The 23,672-nt window shown below is 35.0% G+C and overlaps 1 protein-coding gene across 3 annotated transcripts in view; it reads right to left on the bottom strand.

Annotated features, from left to right (window-relative positions):
• The window catches only part of COL15A1 (collagen type XV alpha 1 chain), a 195,569-nt gene that overhangs the window by 118,103 nt on the left and 53,794 nt on the right, over positions 1-23,672 (bottom strand). For all 3 annotated transcript variants that reach the window (XM_031945530.1, XM_031945528.1, XM_031945529.1), the window contains exons 3-4: positions 7,802-8,349; positions 554-628 (exon numbers count right to left, since the gene is read on the bottom strand). In XM_031945530.1, coding sequence (XP_031801390.1) covers positions 554-628; positions 7,802-8,349 — 623 coding nt within the window. The remainder of the gene's footprint in view (positions 1-553; positions 629-7,801; positions 8,350-23,672) is intronic.

The raw sequence follows: 23,672 nt of genomic DNA, 5'->3' as shown, positions 1-23,672 counted from the left end.
TTACAGTTCTTGGTCTGTATCATTAGGGCTACTGCTACAAAATGTATGCTTTATAGAAGTTGTTTTCCTGGATTTGCATGTTTAAGCTGAGATAGAAAATTTTCCCCAATTTCAATATGCTTGAAGGTCCCCATTAAATATATATTTCCCCTCTTGAACAAAATTGTTTTTGTTTATTTGATGGGGTTCAACCAGTTCCACATCCCATCTTTCATTGCCTAAAGATGCTAAAAGGTTCTGGTTTGGAGAAGCTTCATTGAGTCCCCATTTCTGGAGCAATAGCCACCAAAATTTTAGTAGAGAATATTGGTATTGTATCTTCAAAAATAATAGTATCCTGTCCATGGTATCCAGAATTGGATCTGTAAGCCAATACAATCATTAAAGTCCCTTAAAAACATGCCAAACAGAATTTAGTTCAAACCATATGCAGAATTTTCAGAGGGTTTCAAATTTTTAAAATGTGAGTGATTACATCATGAAAATTGACCAGAAAATCAACCATTGTTCATGTCTTGATTAGAACCATATTAGAAAATATGGGAATACTCACATATGGGTCATCATCTTCACATTGGTCCTTAGAAGGGTGAGGATCTGACTGAATGGTTAATTGTTGAATTGAGCCCTAAGTGAAAAAAGAAGTGATGAATGAGTCAGTATGAAAGAACCATGAGAATAAATGTAGTTTCTAATTCTTGACTCATGTAATAGATAGTTATTAGATTTACTTGAATTTTTATATGATTTGCTTGTCTCTAGAGGATGTTTTTGCTTAATTGTTTGTTTGTCACAAAGGAGAATTTAATTTAGAGGGTAAGAGTAAGAAATAAATGCAATGTAAAAAACTGACATCCATAACATATATTTTAAAAAGTAAAATTAATTTTCCAGGATACATAAAAAAAATTCAAAGTATTTAAAAGTAATATCTATGATGCTAAATCTTTCACTGGTTAACCAAGGTATGATCAAATAAACTACACAAGGACTCATGTCTTTTTTTGATAGTATGATTAGAAAGATATACTTAGGGGAACATAATGCTTTTTTTGTGATGATTTATTAGGATAATTTAGGAATTTAGGTTTAAATATATCATCAGAGTTATAATATTTTGCAGCTGCTATAAATAATTCTGAAAATTTTGTAAATATATTCTAGACTAAAATCTTATTTTGTTGATTTTTCATAGTATAGAGCTAACCTTTTATTCTCCATATCTTTGCAATTACTTGGAATCATCTATCAAGCTAGAAAGGTTTTATGTATAGTCTCTATTATCCAGAGACCAATCAGAAGTTTCCCTTCTAGGTGGTTCATATTTGCATGTATATATGTGCATGCATGCATGTTTATATATTTATATGTATTTCAATCTTATATATCCATGCATGAATGTGTGTATATGTATGTATGTTTACATGTATATCACACACACACACACACACACACATGCCCTTCGGACTTGATCTATCTTACCCAGGCTAGAAGTACAGCAACCACTCACAGTCCTGAACCTGTTGCATGGAAAATTTGACTTATTCAATTTTTAATCTGGCTCATTTTACCTACCCCTCTTTAGCTGTCTGATGAGTTTCCACTCCTGGGGGTTGAGCTTATTCATACTAAACTTAATGAGGTCATTGATTAGTTTTAGCCCTACCACAGTTCAGAACTCCTGAACTCAAACAATCTATCAATCTCAGGATCTACCATGCTTGGCTATTTCATGTATATGTTGAACAATTCATGAAACTATCTACTAAGACATACAGAGCTTGCAGTTAGTGTGGGTAAAAGGAATAATCCCACAGATAAATAATTTTTGATCTTTTGAAATACCAAAGGAAATACTGCAGCATTAAAGCATGTAAGAATGTGGTTACTCTGAATGGATGCCCATCAGTTGGAGAATGGCTGAATAAATTGTGGTATATGAATATTATGGAATATTACTGTTCTGTAAGAAATGACCAACAGGATGATTTCAGAAAGGCCTGGAGAGACTTACACGAACTGATGCTGAGTGAAATGAGCAGGACCAGGAGATCATTATATACTTCAACAACAATACTATATGATGACCAGTTCTGATGGCCCTGGCCATCCTCAGCAAGGAGATCAACCAAATCATTTCCAATGGAGCAGTAATGAACTGAACCAGCTACGCCCAGAGAAAGAACTCTGGGTGATGACTAAAAACCTTTACATTGAATTCCCAATCCCTATATTTATGCACACCTGCATTTTTGATTTCCTTCACAAGCTAATTGTACAATATTTCAGAGTCTGATTCTTTTTGTACAGCAAAATAACGTTTTGGTCATGTATACTTATTGTGTATCTAATTTATATTTTAATATATTTAACATCTACTGGTCATCCTGCCATCTGGGGGAGGGGGTGGAGGGTAAGAGGTGAAAAATTGGAACAAGAGGTTTGGCAATTGTTAATGCTGTAAAGTTACCCATGCATATAACCTGTAAATAAAAGGCTATTAAATAAATAAAGAAAGAAAGAAAGAAAGAAAGAAAAAAGAATGTGGTTACTGGTAGTCAAATACTGGTCTAGCTTTGGTAAGCAGGGGAACAGTGGGATGAGTGCTATAAGCAAAGGGCATGGATTTGAATCTTAGATCCACCATTATTGTCATGGTGACTTTAGGCAAGTCACTTCATTTCTCTAGGCCATGGTTTGTACAATTATAAAAAGAGTGGATTAGACTATTATGATCTCTAAGATTCCTTCCAGTTCTAAATCAACAATCTTGTGATCCTAAAATGAGATGATTGCAAAAGTGGGGGGAAGAGGTAATTTACTTTATAACAGCAACTTTATTTACAGTGAGAATGACTGAAAGAATGCTCTACATAGCAAAATGATTGTCTAAGAGATTTCTCTTATTTACCACCCTTCCCAACTAGCTACATAGATGACTTCTCCATTATTACCTTAGAAACCTTATTATTTTGCAAGATTGAATCAGTCTTGATTCTCATACCTCATCCATATCTTTACCCTACTAATCTAAAGATGAAGTGATGAGCTTTTCCATAAACCTACATTAAGCAGGGTTCCCAGGCCGGTCTTTCTTCAGTTCCAGCCTGGCTTTACTCTTTTGGGCTTTTCCATCATCTTAGTGTGCTGGGCATTCTCCCCTTTCCCCTCAGCTTCCTTTTCTTTGTTGTCTTCTCCTATTCCATTGTTAGCTCCTTGAAGACAGGAACCACTTTCTTTTTTGTATTTATACACATACACATATAATATAATAGACTTTTTCCCTCTTAAAATATTTCTTGGTATACTAATAACAGTTTTTTAAAAATGAAAACTGTTCTGGAAAAAATGGCTTTTGCTTATCAAAGGAAGGAATTGAGAATGAAGATGAGTCATTTTGACTCCTGACTCAGCACACTTTTGTATATCTGCATATATATATACATGTATTATATACACATTATGTTCATTATCTCATTTGAACAAAGCATCTCATTGAATAATTAACTCTTTTATTATCATTCTCATTTCATAGATAGGAAAGAAAAACCTAGAGAGGTTAAATGACTTGTCCAGGATCATACTGTCAGTAAACATCTGAGACAGGATTGGAATTCAGGTCTTTCCAATGCTATGTTCAAACCTCTCTCTATCCACTATGCCACTTGACTTTTTATGTAACTTGCTGCTGCATATGCTCCCAGGCTTACAGTCCAGTTGACTCTGTCTTCTTTTGCATCTTTATCCACTTTAATATCTTGCTGGAGTTTTACTCAAAAGACAACTTAAAATATCTTTCAATTTTGAATAGGTTTTTTTTTAGCCTTGTGTTCAGCCTTGCTATCTAACTGTATCACATTCATGCTCCTCTTTTGTATTCATATATACTTGGGTGATTTTTGTCCCATCTTTTTGTCCCTACTTTCTAAATTGAGTTCCCTATTCAGCCATAGTCATTCTTTTTGATTCTTCTGGATATGATATGATAACATTCCCAGAATTTCAGTTTTTAGATTCTCAGCTCTCTTATTCTTCTTGAACCCTTCACATACTTGAGTCACAATAGACATGTTCTTCTTTTCAGATTTCACAACCTTAGTTCTATTCATCTATCTGGGCGGTTCTTTTTACTATCTTTAAAAGTTTGATCCAACTTCTGATCTTTCTCCATGTTCTGCCAAACTTTCTTAGTTGTGAAGGCCAAATCTGGGCAGTAATAGAGTTACACATTACTTTTCTTCACTCCTGCTCAGACACCCACCTTCATGAATAGTTCAGTTTAAGCTGACTCATAGACTGCTTTTTCTCTAGGATGCTAACACTGTCTTGCTGAGAAAAGCAGGATCAGGTCTCAGCTCAAGAAGAAAATGCCAGCTCTGCTGCTCACTCACTACCTTGGACAGTTCACTTTATGGCTGACTGAGTCTCAGTTTCCTCAACTGTAACATGCTGCAGTTCAATTGAATAACCTATAAAATCCTACACAGCTGGAGATCCCATGAAAGTGAGATAGAATATGAGAAAGCTCTACTTTTTTTCTTCCCTCCATTTTGTGTCTTCACTGTTTAAAGATTGCCTTGTGAATACCTAACATCTTCAATACTCACTGCCTACCATTGAGTCCTTATGAAGATCAAATATGAAAGAATTCTGAACTCTCTAAAGAACAACATTTATGCCATAGGATTACAGGATGATAGATTTAGAGACAGAAGACTTGGGGTAATTTTATAAATGAGGGAGCTGAGGCCTAAGGAGGTTAAGTGGAAGGTCCAATGTCACCTACCTATAGTATGGATATAGTTTAGATATGGTATAAAATAGATATAGATATAGGACAGAGTATAGTATAGTATAGATATAAAGTATAGCTATAGTAACTGAGTTAGGATTTGAACACAGGTATCTTAAGGCTAAGTTTAATACCCTTTCTACCATACCACATTGGTCAATTACATTATTATTGTTGTGATTTCTCTATGAATTGGACTCTTCTGGCTAGTTCTTGAAGATAACAGCTCATAGTAGTTAAAATACACTGTTTTGGAATGATCTTAGAAATAGTGTGGGAAACATTTTGAAGCCCCTTTGGAAAAGTATATGCCAGCATCTTATCCTAAAATTTTTAAGAATAAACATGTGTTAAAAACCCTAATATTAGATTATTCTTTTTATGACATGAAAGAAGTATCACCTTAGTATATAGACCAAAGCTGGGTGGAACATCAGAGATTCCAGTCCAATATTTTCAATCAATAAATTAACAAACATTTACTGAGCACACTACATAATGGACACTGTTGTGAGTGCAATGCTGAGGGGAAAAGAAAAAAAAAGGAAATAGTTTCTGCCTTTGAATAGTTTGCAGTTGGAGATGCCAAATGTGTGTAACTTATGTTTGTCAGAATATGCTGGGTTCTCCTCTGAACAAAGCATGTCCAGACAAATTCAGGTCATGTATGTGTGTGTATGTGTTTGTGTGTGTGTAACTATTACTCTATCTATATCTAGATAGATATAAAGTAATAGATAGATAGATAGAGTTTTATATCTATCTATATCTAAACAGATATAAAGATAGTATGATAGATAAATAAATACATACAGAAATAGTGATATAGAGACAGATACAGATAGAATGATAGCTAAATAGATAGATGAGTTATATATATATATATATATAGAGAGAGAGAGAGAGAGAGTGATAGACAGATACAGAAATAGTTACATATAGTCAGAAATAGAATGATAGTTATATATCCATCTATATTTAAACAGATATAGAGATAGTACAATAGATGGGTAGATAAAAAGATACAGAGACATAGTTATATAAAGACATATATAGAGTTATATGTCTCTAGGCAGATAGAAAGATAGTGTGATAGATAATTAGATAGAGATAGTGTGATAAATAGATAGTTACATAACTATATAGATATAGATATAGTGTGATAAAGTAATGAATAGAGAGATAGTCATAGCTATATAGCTATAGAGTTTTTTATATATGAATATATATTATCTATATACACATTATATAAATTAAATAGAAGGAAGTTTGAGAGGGAGAGGGAGTTTAGTAAATAGGAGGATCAAGAAAGGTTATATATAGAAGGGGGTTCTTGAGCTGAAATCTAAAGGAAACCCAGGATTTCAAGAGGAGGTATATTCCAGGTATAGAAAAGAGTCATTACAAAGGCATGGATGTAGGAGTGTCACACCTGCAGAACAGTACATAGTCAGATGTCTGGATTGCAAAATGTGTGGATAGGAGTAAAGTATAAGAAAAGCAGAAAGATAGGAAGGGGCCAGATTGTGAAGAGATTTAAATACCAAAGTGAGGAGTTTATATTTGATTTGAAAAGACATAGGGGACCTTGGTAGAGTTTATTGAGCAGGGAAATGGCAAAGTCAGTTGTCATTCAGTCAGTTTTCAGTTTTGTCTGACTCTTCAGACATTTGGGGTTTTCTTGGCAAAAATACTGGAGTGCTTTACCATTTCCTTCTTCAGCTCATTTTACAGATGAGGAAACTGAGGCAAACAGAATTAAGTGACTTGCCCAAGGTTGCACAGCTAGTGTGTCTGTGGCTGAATTTGCCTGGCATTCTCTTCACTAAGCCACCAAGTCACTGGCAGCTATGTGAAAGATTGATTAAAATGAAAAGAGGCTAGAGCAAGGGAGACCAATTAATAGACTATTATAATAATCCATATGAAACTGGTGATGAGGGTCTATACTAAAGTGGCAACTGTGTGTATGGAGAGCAAGAGATATTTGAGAGTTGATGGCAATATGAATGACAAACTGGATGAATGAAGTGAGTGAATGTGAGGAGCTAAGAATAAAATCAATGTTTTATAGCTGGGTACCAGAAAGGATGGTAATGACCTTTAAAGTAACAGAGAAATTTAAAATAGAGGTGAGTGGGTAGGAGAGAGATAATAAGTTCTACTTTGTATTTGTCGAGTTTTAGATGCCTTGGGAGGACCTAATTTGAGGTCTACAATAAACAGCTTATGTTGTGGAACTGAAGCTTAAAAGAGAAAGATTAGGTCTGAAAAATAAGTGCATATCCATATACATGCATACACACATATAAAATATATGTATATAATATATTTACATACATATGTCATCTGTAGAGAGGTGAACTTTTTGGAACTGATGAGTTCACCAAGTGCCATGATAAAGAGAAAAAAGAAAAAAAGTGCTCAGGACAGAGCTTTGGGGGACACCCACAGTTAGTGAATGTGACAATGATGAATCAGAAAAGAAAACTGAGAAATAGTAATGAGACAAGAAAGGGAGAAAAGGAGAAAACATTATCATGAAAAAACAGAGCAAAGAATGTATAAGAGAAGAATATAGTCAGTGGTGTCAATTTAAAGATGGAAGAATTTAGACATCACTGAGTCCAATCACCTAATTTTGCAGATAAAGAAACTGAGATTCAAAAAATTCAATCCAACTCACTCCTCCCATCTTAAAATGAGGAAAATTGGGGCCAAGAAAGTAAAATGACTTGCTTAAGGTCACACAGGCTGGATCTAAATCCAAGGGTATCAACTCCCAGAATTCATCCTTATGCCATTTTTGTCTCTTTCTCTTCATAACTCCTTCATAGGAAATCAACATGATGTCCCAGAATACTTCCTCTGATTTCTCTTGTTTCATATAACCATATTTACTGAAGCTCATTTACCTTCCAAGTAAGGGGAAAATTTATCTAATGTAATTCAAAGATATAGTTATTAATTAATTTTTCTTAGACCTGACCATGACTCTTTAATACTTACAGTAAATCTTTCCAGTCCTGTGGCTCCTGCATTTCCAACAAATATGCCTGAACTGGACTCAAATCTCAAGGCTTGTGGTGATCTCAGAAACTGAACTCGCTTATGTTCTTCACAGTCTATAAGAAGAATTACATCATGTTCTTCAATGATAATTGTAAACCGATTCCATTTATTAGTCATTACTGGAACTTTAAATGAGGCAGCCTCTTGGGAAACATGGGAACCAGGCTCGGTATAATACAGTATTATCCTCTGGGTGCCATCTTGAATTTGTGAGAGTCTCAGTCCCAGGTAAATAATTTTCTGAAATGCATCTGTTATCGCAAATAATACACCTCCATGGTTACTATCAGGCTTTATGGTCACACTGATCGCAAAATCACGGTAGAATGTCTCAGGAATTAAAGTTCTTGTTGGTCGGCCAATGTTAGCACCTGGTGCAAAACTATAAGCTGGAAAGCCTCCATATCCAGTGATGAAGGAGACAGATGAGGGCAGCGGAACTCCAATTAGCTCCGTGAGATCGAGATAACCCTTAGATCCTTGTTCTGTGATATGAGAGAGAAAGAAAAGGTTATTTATTACAAATATATTTTACTATACAGGAAAAGAATTCTGGAGCTAGTCTGGAATAGTGGATAGAAAACTAAGTTAGTGGTCAGGAAAAACCAATTTCAAATCCTGCCACTGACATAATTCTAGTTCGGGAATCCTGGGCAAGTTGCTTAATCTCTTTGTATATCAGGATTCTCTACTACAGCATGGATGGGCTTTAGTCACTACATTAAGGAATTTCCCCATTTTGATAAGATTGCCAATCATTTCAATCAATCAAAAATAATCATTAAGCCTATATTGTATACCAAGCACTGTGAGTTAAATGAAGGCATAGTTTGAGGTCAGATTTTGAAAGGTTTTAAAAGTTAAATGGGTATATATTTTATCCTAGAGACAACAGAGATTCATTATAGTTTACAAAGTAGAGTGCTGATATAATCTGATCTGTGATTAAGGAGATCATTTTGGAAACTATTTATCTGTGGGATTTTTTTTTTTGTAAAATGTTTTTTCTGCATCTGTTGTTATAGTCATATGATTAGTTTAGTTATTGATATAGTCAATTATGCCAATAGTTTTCCTGATATTGAACCAATCCTGCATTTTTAGTATAAATCCCATTTGGTCATAGTTCATTATCCTGCTGCTAAGTTACTGAAATCTCTTTGCTAATTTTTTTTTGCATCAATATTCATTAGGGAAATTGGTCTAATTTTCTTTCTTTGTTTTGCCCTTTTCTGATTTAGGTATCAGCACCATAGTGTCATGAAAAGAATTTGGTAGGACTCCTTCTTCCCCTATTTTTCCAAATAATTTGTTAGTATTGGAATTATTTGTTCTTTAAATGTTTGGTAGAATTCACTTGTAAATCCATCTGGCTCTGAAGATTTTTTCTTAGGGAGTTCATTAATAGCTTGCTCAATTCTTTTGTTAAAATGGGATTTTTAAAGTAATTTATTTCCACCTCTGCTAATCTGGGCAATCAAGTTTTTGTAAATATTTATCCATTTCAGATAGATCATCAGTTTTATTGGCATACAGTTGGGCAAAATAGCTCCTAATTATTTTGGCAGCTATATGTGAAGCAAGGAGACCATTCAGTAAGTTACCTAAATAGGTCAAACAAAAGTTAATGGGGGCCTGACCTAAGGTAATAGTTGTGTGAATAGAGAGGGTCTGATATGAAAAATGTTGTGGAGGGAGAAATGAAAAGATATGACAACTTACTGAGCATTCAGGGTAAGGGAGAGTAAGCAATTGAGAATAACATTGGAGTTATGAGAGTAGCAAATTGGAAGAATAATGACATTTTTTGCGGGGGAAAAAGGAAGTCTGAAAAAAGGGTTAAGTCTGGCAGAGATACAAGTTCTGTTTTAGGTATTTTGTGTTTGAAATATCCTTGGGATGTCCAGTTTGAAATGTCCAATTGGTAATTAGTGAAGTTAGAGTTGAAGTACGGGAGAAAGATGAGTACTGGGTCTATAGATTCACTAGCCATCTGCATAAAGATGATAATTAAACCCATGGGAGCTAATGAAATAAACAAGAGCAAGAGTGTTGAGAAAAGATAAGAGAGTCTTTCTACTATGCTAGATGTTGTATGGTTTACTATTTCAGATAAGAGAGGATACCCTGGACCAGAAATGATTTTTCTAAGCATGAGGTTCTTATACTTCTTTTATTTCCTGAAGGTCAGTCACCTCCATTTCCATCCCATTTCTATGATTCATCTCATGGCTTCATGGGTTAAAGACGGATATGTTTCAATGGAAAGAATAATAGATTTGAAGTCTGAGGTCCTAGGTCCTGTATCTGATTTCTGACGGGGCTACTCTTATGACTTTGTGACTTTGGAATGTAATCCCTCTCATCTTCAGTTTCTCATCTATAAAATAAGAAGTTAATCCAAATAACCTCTCTACTCCCTTCCAGTTATAAATCTAGTACGTATCCTTAACTATAATGGTAAACTAAAATCAGTGTTAAATTATTGTCATCTATTGTTATAAGTAGCTCAAAGAACTGTAGCAACTGATATATTAATAGACAATCAAAAAATGCATTAAAATCTGACAACATTCAAACTAACTCAACAAATGTACTGACTTATAAAAAAGTTATTTGTGAAAAGCACTTTCTGCACAGTTATCCAAAGACAGCTTGGTATAGTGGATGGAGGGCTGACTTCAATGTCAGAAAGATTTGATCTCCAAGGCTGTTTCTGACACTCACTAATTGTGTGAACATGGGTTAGTCTTTTGTCCTCAGTCAAGTTTCTAAAATTCTGTTTTAAGGGTTGCCAATATGGATCAGTGGAGGGGGTTTCCATACCAAGAGTTCTCCATGTCAATTCCCTTCAATAAAATCAGAGGTGTGATCCAACAACAATAACATTAAAAAGCAATCACAACATAGTTATCAGGAAATAAAGGGCTGAAAAGTATACCTAAAAATAAAGAGTACACCCAGTTTAAAGAGATCCTAGCTGGAGAAAAATCCATAATGGCAGATGACACCTAAGAAAATCCAGTTCCATCTGGAATAAATAATTTTTCCATAGTAGATGATGACTCTACTCCAGACATCTGTATCCCAAGGAATAATAATTAAGCACTTTAGGGATGAAGTGAGAAGGTGATATCAGCTGCTTTTTTTTTTTTTTTTAACAAAGCAAGACAGAGGTTCAATAAAACAAATTTAGGGATATTTTTTAAAAATCCAGCAAATGATGTTCTTTATTTGGGGATAATGGAAAAAATGCAAAGCACACACATCAAGAAGTTACTGAGTGCTTTGCAAACCCCTTATACTTCTGCAAACATCACCAGAATCTTAGCCTTTTATAGGAATTTATCCATGGATATATGGATTATATGCATATAAATGTGTTTCTACATGAACAAAGACCTGGGTGTACATCTGTGTGTGTCTGCATATGTGTGTAGGATTACAGAGCCTTTACACTAATATGTTTATGCAAATTGATATATTTTCTGAGAATCAGGATTTAGTATTCATTGATTTTCTCTAATTGTTCCTTTTTCTGGTCATGTATATTTAGCTACATTTTCATAATTTGGAGGTATTCTGAATATAATAAATAATAATTTAGCCCTCTTTGTCAAGTGGAAACTATGGCATCCCTGAGATTTTGAACTCTCAAACTTTCCCCCCTTATCATGACTTCTTATTTCCAAGCTCCTTTATCCCATATTTTCCAATCAACCCCTGACCCTTAATATACTCTTACCCATCACTCTTGTTCTGATGACAATTACCTCTCTACTTAGCCCAGACTTTGTGGTCAGTTGTTTTAGTGATTTCTTGGCAGTCATTCTTCAATTCCTTCCCTTCTTAATTCAACATTGCCCCCTCTACTAAATCACAATGCTAGGTAATCTCTAGCTTCTCAATTGTTTACTTTTAATATCAGGTTAGGTTGCTGGAGAAAGGCATGAAAGTATACTGACTTATTCTGTTATAAATTCATGTTTTCCAAAAGATTCTCCTCAACCTTTTGACTCAATTTTATTGACTCACTAACACATTGTGCACAGTGGTTGTTCCATAGCTTTTCTATCCCTTCAAAAATCTCTTCTATTCATTCCCATTGGTTAATGTGCTATGGTGGAAAGACCTCTTTCCTTGGTGTCACAGGATGTTTCCATACCAACTCTGCCAATTGTTACCTGTGTGACCTTGAAAACCTTAACCTCTTTGAGGTCTGTTTCTTCAGTTGTAAAATGAAGGGTCCTCTAAAGTCTCTCACTCTTATTAGGTGGCATCTAAAAGAGCTCTATATTTATCATTATTTATAGAAATGGAGGATTGGGCACAAGGAGGAGACACAAGTCTAGATGGTTGGAGGGACTGTGAATCCAAGTAATTTAAAATTAAAGCTTACTTATAAAATGATATAGTAATAAAATAAAACAATAGAGTCATCAAATTAAAGCTCACTTTTAGAATAACAGTAAGAGGAAAGGAAATACAATTTCATAATCTCTAACTATGTGAGAAGCACTGTGCTAAACACTTTACAAGTATTATCTCATTTGATTTCAAGATAACCCTGGGAGGGAGTTACTATTATTAACTTCATTTTATAGTTGAGAAAACTGAGGCAGACAGAGCTTAAGTGGCCAACCCTAGGTCACATAGCTAGTAAGTATCTGAATTTGAAATTTGAAATCAGAGCTTTCTAACTTTAGTGCTGGAGTTCTACTCATTGTACCAACTACCTGCCTCTGTAGTTATGGAAACCTAAGTTTTTATTCTAGTTTTCCACTTATTCATCTTTGTGGTGTTGGACAAAACAATTAACTTGAGAGAAAAATTTTTGAGATAAATGCAGAATTTTGCCTATCTAAAGGTTAGCCCTGATTGGGGCACATACTTAATAAGCTTTAGAAGTTGGTAACATTGAAAATGACTGTTTCTTCAAAATACTTCCTGCTCTTATAAGGTACCTGGCCGGAAGTAGATTAATTATAGTTCTTCTGCAATAAGATTTTTTATTTTAAAATGGTTTTTCTTCTATGATAGATAAGTTTGAAATAATACACCACCTCATAACGGTGCAGGGTGGGACCCTGGGTTCTTAAAGTATATGTCAATGAAATATAGATTTTGATGAGTTCTATCAAGCTGGCAATACTTCAAGTAGAGTTCAAGAAAGACTGTATTTTCCATCCAAGGGCCAGCCTAGACAAGGTCGCAGATCTTTTCTAGCTAGTTAAGCTATTAGGTGATGACTTATTTTTTTTTTTTTTTACCATAGCAACCCCTGAAACTGACACATAGTAGATTCTTTCCAAACATTTGTTTGAGTGATGTATGTTTACTCTTCAACAAAAATATGTGGAGATAATCAATTGGTGAGAAGTCTATGGCTTCATTTCTAGTGACCTAAATTTGTCCTAGGATACTAGATCCTTAATGGATTTTATGCAAATATCCCATTTTATTTACAATAATGGTGATTCCCTAACTCCCCCCTAACTATTCCCAAAAAGTCAGTTTTCAAATTTCACTTAATTCATGCATCAATAGAGAGGAAGGATACCATGAGCATCCATGTGCAATTTCAAAACAAACAAACAAAAAAAAACCTTGAATGGAAAGAATTGTACTACTTTTATGAAGATGATATAAACATTAATTTACAATTAATCATCTAGAATATGTTAAATAATCAATAATAAAAGAACAGTATCAGTGATTTCTTTGATATGGCAAATGCCTGGATGAGCAAATTTCTTCTGTCAGTGCAAATAGTTATCTTTTCTGCAACTTATCTTCTTAGATTTGCATGGGGGCTTTATAAAATTAAGCAATTTACCCAGTCACAGAGACATTATGTGGCATCATGGGTCTCAAACTCATGTTTTCTTGGTTTTAGGACAGCTCCCACAATGCCAATGGTTGCTAAAGTTTTTGTTTCACAAATCTCTTAAACAACAAAAAAGTATTGCAAACCTCCAGAATAATTTAATATACCACTTGTAATATTCCTTAGACTTATTTATTCTATAATTTACTTAAGTGCTTATAATAACTAAAATAACTCTTGCTCAAAAGAATTCCAAATTAGAGTTACATTACATAATTAATAATTATAAAAATAAAAATGCACATGCTTGTTTTCACAGAGGAAAAATACATTTGCAACATAATTGGGTAGTTATTTATGGGTTTAAATGCTGTTAAAGAATTCTTAGCACAAACTCTTTGTATTATCATTTTGAATCCTGATAGTGAATCACAAAATGACAAACACTGCATTACACCATAGGCAACCACTATCCTAATACAAGGTAATCAAATAAAGATGGCAAAATTAACAAAAGAGAGAAAATATGGAATGAATGGATTGAGAGCTGGCCTTGAAGCCAGGAAAACCTGCATTTAAGTCTTTCCTCTGACATATGTGTAACCTTGAAGAAGTCTCTTAACTTCTCATTGTTCTGGGGCAACTTGCAGTTAAGGTGCTAATTTACTTTGCAGAGAGAGTTTCTTTACCTGAAGTTCTCTATACCAATAAAGTTACAGGTTCAGACCCTATCCCAAATATAAAACTTCAATATAAAATAAGGAGGGGTGGCAAGGGAAAGATAAAATGACTGAGGAAACAAAAGTTCTGTCTTTTGAGCATATCAATTTATTAACCAATGCATACTAACAAATTGGGACAGGAACTCCTCAGTGTAGGCCTGAAGCCCTGCATACAGATTTTTATGAATTAAAAAATTAGTCAAACTAGGCCAATTAATTAAAAGGAAACAATACAACATTAGGTTATCTGAGTTTTAATTGGAGAAAAGATTAGGAACTTTAAAGTGCAGTTCAGAAAAAGAGGCAGCACATTCCCCATAAGTGTTTGTGAACAATCAAGGGAACATAGAAACAATAACTGATTGATCAGGAGGAGTCAATTTTCAGATAAGACATATGAATTGCTTGAGATGTATAATTATGAGAAAATGTCTTGTATACAACTTTGGTTCTGTCAGGATTTCTGGTCAGAATAAATCAGGGTCTTAGTTAAGCAATAAGTAAAGGTAACACAGTTTCCCTGCAATGTTCATTCAAACAATGTAACAAAGTTTTCTCTCAATTCCCATAATTGAATAAAGTTTTCTCACAGGACAGAAATTGGCCTAGACCCCCTATTGAATAGAAAGGGAACTGAGCTAGCTCCAGAATTGAATCACAAGATTGAGTCTATGTGGTTCATTCAATTCCCATAATTAACTACATGATGTCCTAATTTCCTCAATTCTCTCCGAGAGAGCAATAGCATTTGGGGGGGATCAGAAAAGACTTTGTGTAAATAGTATCAGAAAGCACTGGCCTATCCCATTATCAATATTATCATCAGAAGATAATAGAAACCTCAAAGACCACCAGTGATCCCCAAGACCACAAAGTGGCAACTCCTGTTCTTTAAAAAAAAAAAAAAAAAAAAAAAAATGGCAGATCATTTAGGTGTGGTTCTGGCAGGAAGCAAAAGGAGGAGACAAACAGGAAAACAAAATGACTTCTCTAGGTTTCTTCCAATCCAGCTACCACGTTATAATTCCATGTGGTTGTTATTAAAAACCTCCTAAGGGCACAACAGCCAAGCCAAGTCTTTTCCTGTCCAGCCGGCCACCAGGAGAGCTTTGAGACATTCCCAGACATAAGGACAAGTGTAGGCAGAATAAGGAAAACTTCTTTGGGAATAATTTCCCTGGGCCATATTTAAAAGCTCCTCCTATCCTGATCTGGCTTGTTACTAAGCTTTCTATCCCTTGTACCATGGCTTTTGCTATCTGCTGATGATTTTCCTTGTATAGACTATCGGATAAATCACCATAGCAACAGTCTGGATTTGAACTTGACCAAACCAGAGGGACCAGAATTTTGCCTCAGTCTCCTGGCTGAGGTGCTGCCTCTAGCCTCCCTGAACTCACACCAATTAACACCTAAAAGGCTACTCTTTAGCTGTTTTCTCATTGAGAAATTAGATACTTTACAAATAAAAGGAATTTGTTAGAGAAAAAAGGGAGACCTTATTTGTTAACTTATCCATTTGACATCTTAGCTATCACAGGTTATTGTCCCCTAGTATTTTTTTTTTTTTTTTTTGCCCTTGACAGCAATCGTTGAAACAACAAATCTTTGGCATTCATGGGTGGTTGTCTGTGTGCCAAGAAACTTGCTTGGAATTTAAGCAGAGAATAGAGACTAAGGCTGTTTTGTATATGATCTTATCTCTCTGGTCACTCAAAAAGACCTCTGTAATGTTGTTGTTCAATCATTTCAGTTGTGTCCAACTTTTTGTGACCCTATTTGGAGTTTCCTTGGAAAAGATATTGGAATGGTTTGCCATTTCCTTCTCCATTTCACTTACAGATGAAGAAACTGAGGCAAACAGAGTTAAATGACTTCCCAGGCTCACAGAGTTAGGAAGTGTCTGAGTTTGGATTAGAAGATTATCCTGACTCCAAGTCTAGAGCTCTATCCTATTCAGTGTACACAGACCAAATCAACTCACATTCTGCCTATCCCTGCCTCAATTGTTTTAGTAGGATAAGAAGACTTATATTCTCAAGTTTACCCCTCTCATTTTACAGCTGAGGAAATTAAGGCCTTGATAAGTGAAATGGTTTATACTAGGACTGTTACAAAATAGTAGGTAGCAGAATGGGGATTTGGATGTCTTCACTGATAGCCTTACTAGATGTGATCCCTAACTTGATTTTCTATGACCATTTTATTAGATGCTTCCTATGAACTTAATGATTTTCTTACATATTATGTGAACTTGTATTATCACTTTATTCAGTTATAATTTCTTGAGGACATAGATCCTCTCAAATTTTTCCTTCAAATGTCAGTTTTTCATATAATAGTTATTTTAAAATATTTGTTGCATGATTAGTGAATTTCTCCATTCTGAAGTAATCTCTCCTTCCTATACACTCTCATAATGCTTTATCTATACCTCTCCAGACACTTTTCATATTTGATTCTGTATTGTCATTATTTATGTCTATGTCATATTTCTCCTAATAGACTGCAAGGTTCCTAGGGGCAAGAACTATGTGCCTTATGTATTTTTGTATTCTTACTCCCAAGTCCCATGCCTGCCTACCACTGTCTTGAATACTGCCTTATAAGGAGTACTTAATAAAGGCTTAATTAATTAACAAATGCACACTAAATAGCTGGTCATATAGAAGATAAATTGCCATGTGAACACACCTGCTGACTTTTCCCTGTTTCAGAGAGGAGCCAATTAAATTCATAGGTGGAATACAGTATGTGGCAAAGAAGCCAACTTTGGTTTATATTATATTCTCCTTCCCAATCCTTGGCATATGCATGGTTGGCTCAGAAGTACCCTATTTGTGCTCTAGGAAACTTGCCCAGTGCTCAGGCAGAGAAAGGAGTCTGGGTCTGGTTTGTGTATACTACTGTCTAACAGCAGATACTAAATCTGGATGTCTCCACTTGCCTACCCACCCTTGTATGACTGTGCAGTATATATACAGCTGTGCTCGACACACATTTCATTTCTTACTTTTCATTGTTATGACTCATAAGTTGGTAATGTAATCCTCCATTTTTATTGGATAATTATCATAATTCACCTTTCTGTGATGATTTGCAAAATGTGCATTTTCCTCATAACAACACAGTGAATTTAATAGTGCAAAATTTTTTATACCCATTTATAAATAAGAGTTAAGACTTGGAGAAGTAAAGCAAATTGCCAAGTCAGAACTGGAACCAAGGTCTTCTAACCCCAAATTGAGTGTTCTTTCTATTCTACCAGAACTGGACACAGAGAAAAAGCAGGCATCTAGCTGGATGACTTGAGAAGCACCACAAAATCTCCCTTGTCTAAAATTCTCTCTTCTAATTGCTTTGCGAAGTGCCAGACCTTGCCAACATTAGAGACATTCTTTTGGGTTGATGCATTATCTTAAGGAGCATGAGTTCACTGCATTGCTGAATATAGAATGGACAATCAGAAGGGGTTTGCCTGGGTCCAAGAATTGCTTTTTCCCAACTTCCCTTCTACAAACAACTTTTTTCCTGAAAGGAGAGAATCCATTAGATGCCAATACCCAGTTTCAGAACTCAATTCAATATCAGGTGTGTGAAGATAGTTGGTTAAATTTTTAAAGTTCCTCTAAGAGGAAGATGGAAGTGGAAATTCATAAGGAATTATATTTAATGTATGATATCATTATATTTTCTGTGGGTTTGGTGTCTGTTTCCTTGGAAACTGAAGGAATAATGATAATAAAGAAATGGCAACTATGAGGAGGCATACTAGGTCAACTTTTCTTTCTCTATAGATGACACCAAATTGAGAAAATAAGCAGAAGGTACTAATTTTTGAGTCTTTTTGTGTCTTGTTTCCCTGTATCTGACTTTTATTTTCATGGAAATTGTGCCCATAGTCAAACGGCTGTCTCCAGCATGGGTTCCTATTCCCTCCAGGTTGCTGAACAATTCAGCATTAGTTTGTAAAGTTAATGCATTTTACAGGAGAGACACTGGGGAGAAATTTACATACACTGGGGGAAATTAGAAAAAAAAAATTTAATGATGCTCTTTTCCTAATTGATTGGACTAATGGTTTATAACAAACTAGATATAATGGTCTCCTGGGAAATCATTCCAACTCATATTAAAAACTATTCATAAATTTACTCAATAAATTAAATTAAAGACATATTACATTTTAATCACTATGGAGGATACAAGGGCATTTGTCTTCATGGAGCTTAAAATCTAGCTGGGAAATCTATGGTCTCACATGTGTATATATAAATTCATAATAATATGAGGCAGCTAGATGGCTCAGTGGATTGAACACTGAACCTGGAGACATGAGTTCAATTTGGCCAGACACCAGCTGTATGTCAATTAACCTCTTTTTTTTAATCCACTCTATTCCTTTTGAATTCAGACATTCAGTTTTTTCATTCATTACATAACAGGCAAGCATCAATGACTCTTACAGTTTATCTGATTGTTAGTTATTTGTGTTTCAGTTATTCAGTCATCTTCATCTCTTCATTACACCATGGACCATATTGCCCATGATATTTTCTTGACAAAGATACTGATGATCTTTCTGACTCTAGACCCTATTTTAGTTATTGTGCTAACTAGATAGTGTTCAACTACATGATTCCTTAAGTGATATACAACTTCTAAGTATCTGTGTCTAAATTTGAATTCATGTCTTCCTGACTACTCAGCTCTTTATTTAGTGTTATGTGTGCTGAGTTTCATAATGCTCAGGGAGATGATATGTTGTTTGGAAGAATAAGGGAAAAAAGGTTATCTTGGACCAAGATAAGCATGAGGGGTTTCTCTTGAAGAATTCAAGTCCCCCAAATTAACTATATCCCAGGGTCTTGAAATACTGTTTAATGTTGTTGCTGAATCTGTCAAAGATCACTGAAAAATCAAGGACTGTACACAGGCTAGTATTCTAATTTTCAAATTGGGAAAAGGGTGGTGTCTGCAAACTACTGGCCAGTGAATTCAATCTCAATTCCTGGCAAAATTTTAGGACATGCTATTAAAAGCACAGTTTATGAACATTTAGAGAGGGAAGTGGTGATGTGTACAAGCCAGAATGACTTCATCTATAACAGGTCCTGCCAGACTAAAATTTCCTCTTAATAGTGACTAGATTGGCAGATCATAAAATCACATGATGTTATCTGCATTTTGTAAAGGGATATGACAGTCTCTCATATTCTTTTTGGAGATATGATAAAGAGATATATACTAAAAACAGAATATTCAGGAGGATTCTATAGCGATTGAATACTCTGCGCCAAGCACTGGGATGAGTGCAGTAGGATATAAATGTCTTTTCCCAAGAAACTTAAATTCTAATGGTAAAAATGACATGTGTGAAGAGTAATAGCCAGGGAAGGGAATTTGGTCCTAAAAAGATATTGAATAGGGCTACATGGAGGTAGATTGATACATTCCATTCACTAACAAAAAAAAAAAAAAAAAAGAACTGGATGAAATTTAATTTAATTAGGATAAATTAGGCACATACTTGGATTTTTAAAACATAGTTTCATAAGTATTTTAAAGCATAGCTTTCATAAGAAGAAATTGAAAACGTTTACCCTAGAAAAGAGAAGATTCTGAGGGAGGGTTCATGAAAACTATCTTCCAAGAATGAGTAAGGTTATCATGTAGAAGAATGATGAAACTTATTTCACCTAATAGAAAAGAATTAGAGACAATGAATAGAGCTTTTAGAAGCAGAATTTGACTCTATACATAAGGAAATTTCAGAGGAAATATCATTCAAGGTCCCTATTTTTTGCCAGTTGTGCGTCCATTCTCCCAGGTACACAGACTTAGACACAGAATTGTCTTTGATTCCTCCTACTTCATGAGATCATAAATTCACAGAATTTAGAAAAGACTTTAAGGTAGATAGTGCAATCTCCATGTTTTACATATTACCCAACTATGGACCAGAAAGACTTGGATCCTTAAGGTCACAGAAATAGCAAATAGAAAAACTGGGATTTGAACAAGTACTGTTTGAAGTTGATCAACAGACTGGTTGGCTTGGTTTATTTCTTAATCAATAAGCATTTAATAAGTGTCTACCTAAATTTTTTATTGTAAAAGGATTGTAATTTTTTATTGTAAAAGGACCATATAACAGTAAACAATTGTTGCTATTTCGTTAGCAGTTTGGATCTATGGAGGAGAAACTAATATTTTGTTCACATTCAAAAGTATTCTGATAATTGTTAAATGACAAATATAATTATGTTAAATGTTCAGTTCTTCCTTTTTTATTTTGTTTGTGTTTTCATTTGCAATATATCTAAAATAAAAATATTTTTGGCATGAACTTGCATGTATAATCGATCTTCTCAAGAAGGAGGAAAGTGTAGGAGGGAGGGAAAGAATTTGAAACACAATTTAAATATATATATATATATTAAACTGTTTTACATCTAATTTGGAAATATTTAGCAAAATAAATAAAAATATATATTTTTTAAAAATGTGTCTGTTGGGTGCTAGTCTCTGTGCTGAGTGCTAAGATCAAGAAGATAAAAGTAGAAGCAGTGTTTAGGCACTCTCCGCTCCCAAACTTATATTGCCCAAGATCATACAAGCTAATAGGTGTTTGAAACAGATTTCCAATTCAGGATTTCCAGACTCCAAATCCACTGTGTCATCTTGGTGCTATTAGACACATGCTGTTATTGTTCAGGTGATTCAGTCATTCCTGACTCAGAATGACCCTATTTGGGGTATTGTTGGCACAATAATTGAGGTGATTTGCCATTTCCTTTTACACATGAGAAATTGAGGTAAGCAAGTTAAGTGACTTGACCAGGTTCACACAGCTAGTAAATGTCTGAGGCCATATTTGAACTTAGGAAGACTGAGTCTTCCTGACTCTAGACCCTGTACTTTATCTACTGTGATATATAGGATACTGTAGTAGACATATAGTGGTGCTTAATAAATATTTAATTGACCAATCTCTCATTATATATATATATATATATAACAAAAGTCTATAAGTTACCCTAATGGTCAAAATAGAGTAAGATGATGATGTAATAGTCCACTTGTGAAACTGACTAAGGCCTCAGTTTCCTCACCTGCAAAATTAGGGTATCTCTAAGGCTCCTTCCCAGTTTCAATATAAATTCAATTGTTTGATCAACTCACATTCCTGATGTTAAGTAAACTAAATTCAGTACATCTTTCCAGCTCAGTCAGATGATGGTTGGACCTGAAGATACTTCTTTCCTCCTCATTAGACATCTTACTGCCATAAAACTGAAGAGCTTTAATGTGTGTAAACTAACACATGTTGCTTTTGCATTAAAAGATTTCCCGCATAAAGTTCCCTTTTACTTACTCTTATGATGTTCCACCCTCTCTCTTTTCTCCTCCTGGACCTTACTCTTGCCAGCATATGTAATACATGAATAAAACTCTTCTCATGTTGATTTTGTGATTGCAATATTTTGAATTTCTTTTAACCAGTGGAATTGGGGATAAGGTAATTTATCTGCATCTTTTCGAGATAGGTTTATGTAGAGGGCCACAGATAGTGGGGAACCCTGGATGAAGTATAAGACGCTTTACTCCAATAAAAGGAACCCTTCTGACAGTGTCTGGTTCAGCTCCCCATCACCCCCTAAGGGGGTCTCGACCTTCCTGAGAAGTCAGGGGGCATGACAACCTGTGTTGTGTTTAAAGTAGAGTGATACCAAGTGGCAAAAAGACATCTGCACACAATAGCAAGTTGTTTATATGGTCCTGCATGCACAGTATATAGTTAGCATATGCACAATGTGCTATCATTATGTAAGGGTATTAGAGTATATAAGGCTGAGAGAATTTGGAATAAATGGATTCTATGTTTGACCATCTATGTGAGTCCCCTGTCTACTCCTACGACTCAGGCTGATACTGAGATTCTCCAGAGAGCTAGTTCAGACATTACAAGTTTATCACTTCCCTTAGAGGTTATTTCTTTAAGGACAGAAAATTAGGATACATCAGTTTCAGATCATCCCCAAACATTTTGTGCTTGTGTGTGTGTGTGTCTCTGTGTGTGTGTGTGTGTGTGTGTGTGTGTGTGTGTGTGTATGGGTGTTTTCTCTTTTTATACCTGGTCCTGATGGATGGGAGTTTGAAAAGTATGCAGCTGTTTCAAAATGAGGGTTTAGGAACCACACTCTTTCCACAAGAAAAGCAGCATGAAAGGGTAAATAGGATATTAGACTTGGAGTCAGGAAGACTTGGGTACCTTCTTACTCTTAAACAAGTCATTTGATTTCTCTCAGTCTCACTTCCTTATCTGATAAGCAAGAAGGAACAAAGATTTATTAGATACATGTTGTGTTCCAGGTATTATGCTAAGTACTATGCAGATATTAATATCTCATTATCTCACAACAACTCTACTTTTGAGGTAGGTGTTATTTTTACAGTTGAGGAAATTGAAGTCGGTAGTTAAATGGCTTTCCCAGGGTCCCAGGGTCATTAAGTGTCTAAGGCAGGATTCAAATTCAGACCTTTCTGACTCTAGAATCCATATTTTAGCCATTGTGCTACCTAGCTGGTGTTCAATTACATGGCCTCCAAAGTTCCTTCCAACTCCAAATCTATGTGTCATAGAGCTAATGACTCATACTGATGCCTTCTCATTGCATTTCACCAGACCAAAAAGCAGTATTAGGAATCACAGATTATATTAGTGCTAAAAAGAATTTTAACAGTCATCCTCTACTCTATGACTATGTCCTCTACAGCCCGGACAATCACAATGTTAGCCCCAATAGAAAATGCACCTGGAAATTAAAATTTTTCATCTCCAGATCTTCTACCCAGGGATCCTTTCAGTCTTATTGGTGACTGACTGCCTCTCCAAATTCTTCTCCCTTTCCCCCATTGTCTCTGGAACCATGATCAAATCAATTTTGCCTTTGTTAGTGAATGGGCTGTATTAGTCTACTTCCCTGTGGCCCTACTAAACATTCACTCAAATTTTAGGACCAAATCCCTTACCTGGCTATCACTCCTCTGTGTGGGTTGTTTTTGCCATTAGAACTTAAGCTTCACTACTGGGCTTATACCCCAAGGAGATACTAAAGAAGGGAAAGGGACCTGTATGTGCCAAAATGTTTTGTAGTGGCTAGAAACTGGAAAATGAATAGATGCCCATCAGTTGGAGAATGGTTGGGTAAATTGTGGTATATGAATGTTATGGAATATTATTGTTCTGTAAGAA

The sequence above is a fragment of the Sarcophilus harrisii genome, chromosome 1 (assembly GCF_902635505.1).
Source record: "Sarcophilus harrisii chromosome 1, mSarHar1.11, whole genome shotgun sequence".
Classification (NCBI taxonomy): Eukaryota; Metazoa; Chordata; class Mammalia; order Dasyuromorphia; family Dasyuridae; genus Sarcophilus; species Sarcophilus harrisii.
This window is presented reverse-complemented; position numbering and strand designations above follow the sequence as displayed.